The 3,174-nt window shown below is 31.4% G+C and overlaps 1 protein-coding gene across 1 annotated transcript in view; it reads left to right on the forward strand.

Moving 5' to 3' along the window:
• Positions 1 to 833: 833 nt before the first annotated feature.
• The window catches only part of LOC106473428 (arrestin, lateral eye-like), a gene marked incomplete at its 3' end in the record, with an annotated part of 34,908 nt that continues 32,567 nt past the window's right edge, over positions 834 to 3,174 (forward strand). The window contains exon 1 of the mRNA XM_013934109.1: positions 834 to 1,044. Coding sequence (XP_013789563.1) covers positions 994 to 1,044 — 51 coding nt within the window. The remainder of the gene's footprint in view (positions 1,045 to 3,174) is intronic.

Below are 3,174 nucleotides of genomic sequence, written 5' to 3' on the forward strand. Positions count from 1 at the left end.
AGGAAAGCAATATTGACTGGAAAAAATATTTTTGTGTACGTTGTAAATATAAGTGATTAGGGCCAATAAAAGTTTCCTCTAAGGACGTTATGCTTTCTGTACAATTGCATTTATTGCTTTCAGTACCCAAAGAAACAATTTCTATTCATTTGCCTTTATCACTAATACCAAAAGAAAATAATATGTTCACTTGACTGTATACATGTAGTACCAAAATAAACATTTCTGTTTACTTGCTTGTACACTTGTAATGCAAAATAACCTGTTGACTTGCCTGTACCATCTGTAATACCAAAAGAAAAGATTCTGTTCACTTGTCTATATCACGTGTAGTAACAAGAAAAAACTCTTGACTCATAATAAATTCTATCTGTCAGTAATCGATATAATACTGTAAACACTCCTAATAATAAATGGTAGATTTTGGTATTATACTTAATGCTTTTGTAATAACTAAATTAAAACATTTTCAGTAATTCTTGTAAAATTGTCAAATGTAGTATGATGGCTCTTATTATTCCTGAAATTTGACGCATACGATCTTAAGATGGTAATATTTCTAATTTCTACGAAAATGTTCCACTCCTTCATGATTAACATTACGGTTAAGAATAAGTTAACCTTGAATATATTGGGACTTTTTTATTTATAATCAAAAATTTGCTCGATAAACGGACTACTAAAATTATTCATCACTCATAAATTGAAATCAATACTTATTACATATCTATTGGGTATTTATCATAGTCGAGTGAGGCACCGAGGCTTGAGATTACTTCCAGCGATGTTGAGAAGCTCCGCCAGGGAGATACGCTGTGCACGTGCACATCCTTGTATAAAATCTGCTGAGGATCGTGGGAGCCAGGTAAGTCTGCGCTTCAGTACCTTACTCTTCCATCTTCGGTTCTTCGGAAGACAAGATTTGAAGACGATAACAGTGGCCAGGCGGACAACTTACAGCAACAGACGTCGTACGAACGAAAAAGCAGCATCATGGTTTTCAATTCGAGCCGTATTTTCAAGAAAAGCGCATTGGACGGAAGTGTAAGTCCTCAAAGTTTAATAATACAACTATTTTTTCGAATGCAAATGAACTGAACTTAGAAACAAAAGAAAGATATTTGGTTACTATGTTTTTTATAGCTGGTTGAAGATAAAACTAGTGTCGCTGTATTCCTCCTATACAAAGCAGTTTAAACTATTTAACTGAATAACTTTCAATTATATTACCACTTACTTACATCGCTGATGTATTTGTAGTTTGAATGTACTCGTACTTTACATTTTGTTCATGATCTTATCTCACTTTTAGAAACTAAACGTTATACAGAAATAAATATATTATCCCATAAGTAGCTTTGTAGAAACTTCGTATTCTTTATTAATTAAGCGGGTACTTCTAGAAAACAAGAATGTCAGTATGAACACTGCAGTTACAAGCTATGTCAACTTTAACACTATAGTTATAAGCTATGTCAAATTGAACACTTAGTTATAAGTTATGTCAAGTTGAAATGTAACTACAAGCTATGTCAACTTTAACACTGTAGCTACAAGCTATGTCAGCTTGAACACTGTAGTTACAACTTATGACAGCTTGAGCACTATAACTATAAGCTATGTCAGCTTAAACACTGTAGTTACAACTTATGACAGCTTAAACACTGTAGTTACAACTTATGACAGCTTGAGCACTATAACTATAAGCTATGTCAGCTTAAACACTGTAGTTACAACTTATGAGAGCTTGAACACTGTAGTTACAACTTATGACAGCTTGAACACTGGAGCTACAACGTATGTCAGATTGAACACTGTAGCTACAAGCTATCAGCTTGAATATTGCAGCTGTAAGTTATATCAGCTTGAACACTGCAACTATAAACTATGTCAGCTTGAATACTGTAGCTACAAGCTATGTCAGCTTGAATACGTAACTTACAAGTTATTTCAACTTTCATCAGTAATGGAATATATCATCTAAATGTTTGGGTAATAGTCGATGTGGACTTTGTTTATCAACCCACAACTGTACTTTTTTAAAACGTAAAATGCGATTGGAGATTTCGAGCTATCTAACTAGTATTACTACTCAGGTTTTACTTATTGTAAATTAATCCAACCACTTTTGTTGAACGAAACTAGATTTCATTTACTACCAACTAAGTGATAAAATGATTTACTTTCTAATAAAAAATAAATTAGTATTTTCAACGCAGGTTCGAAATTGATGTTCATTACCAAGGTCCTTCTTCTAAAATGGAAAATTATATTAAATGTATTTTATTTATAATGTCATTTTATAAGATAGTTTATTGCTATTCGATAAAAATACTCGATGTTATGACACTCGTAAGAAGTCATGCCAGAATAATTGTATTTGTAATAAACTTATATTATACACATATATTAAATGACAATGGAGTTTTGAGAAGCTACAATTACATATAGTTTCATTCCTCTATTTAAACCGTAACGATGAATATATATTACATCTCGGCAACATATTAATTCAGTTGTTTTATATAGAATGTATTACTTACTTTAGAATACCAAAAAATCAAAATAAGTATATATTGGGGGAAAACTAATCAGGTCTTTCGTTTTTTAAAGTTCGTTTTACGCTTCAATTTATACACCATGAGATATATAGAACCTATTGTAAAAAAAATATATAACACAATGCAATGTATTCTTAAATATCAAACTATAAATTAGTTAATCAAAATTACAATGTAAATTTTTATATTTGAAATATTTTAGTATTTATTATAATGTTTCAACGATGTTATAAATGATAAAGTCTGTTTCATTGTTTACCTGACGGAGTACAAGATCTTAGAATATTATCTTGTATTTCATTGTTTTGTTTTACAGAGACACTACACAAGATCTTAAAGTACTACGACTCTTTCACTGTTCTTCTGTTACAGTCACAACCAGTGAAAGAGTCGTAGTACTTTAAGATCTTGTTGTGCTGTAACAGAAGAATGAAAGAGTCGTAGTACTTTAAGATCTTGTGTCCTGTCTGTAACAGAAGAACAGTGAAAGAGTCGTAGTACTTTAAGATCTTGTGTTGTGACTGTAACAGAAGAACAGTGAAAGAGTCGTAGTACTTTAAGATCTTGTGTTGTGACTGTAACAGAAGAACAGCGAAAGAGTCGTAGTACATTA

This window comes from Limulus polyphemus, unplaced genomic scaffold (assembly GCF_000517525.1).
Source record: "Limulus polyphemus unplaced genomic scaffold, Limulus_polyphemus-2.1.2 Scaffold6164, whole genome shotgun sequence".
Classification (NCBI taxonomy): Eukaryota; Metazoa; Arthropoda; class Merostomata; order Xiphosura; family Limulidae; genus Limulus; species Limulus polyphemus.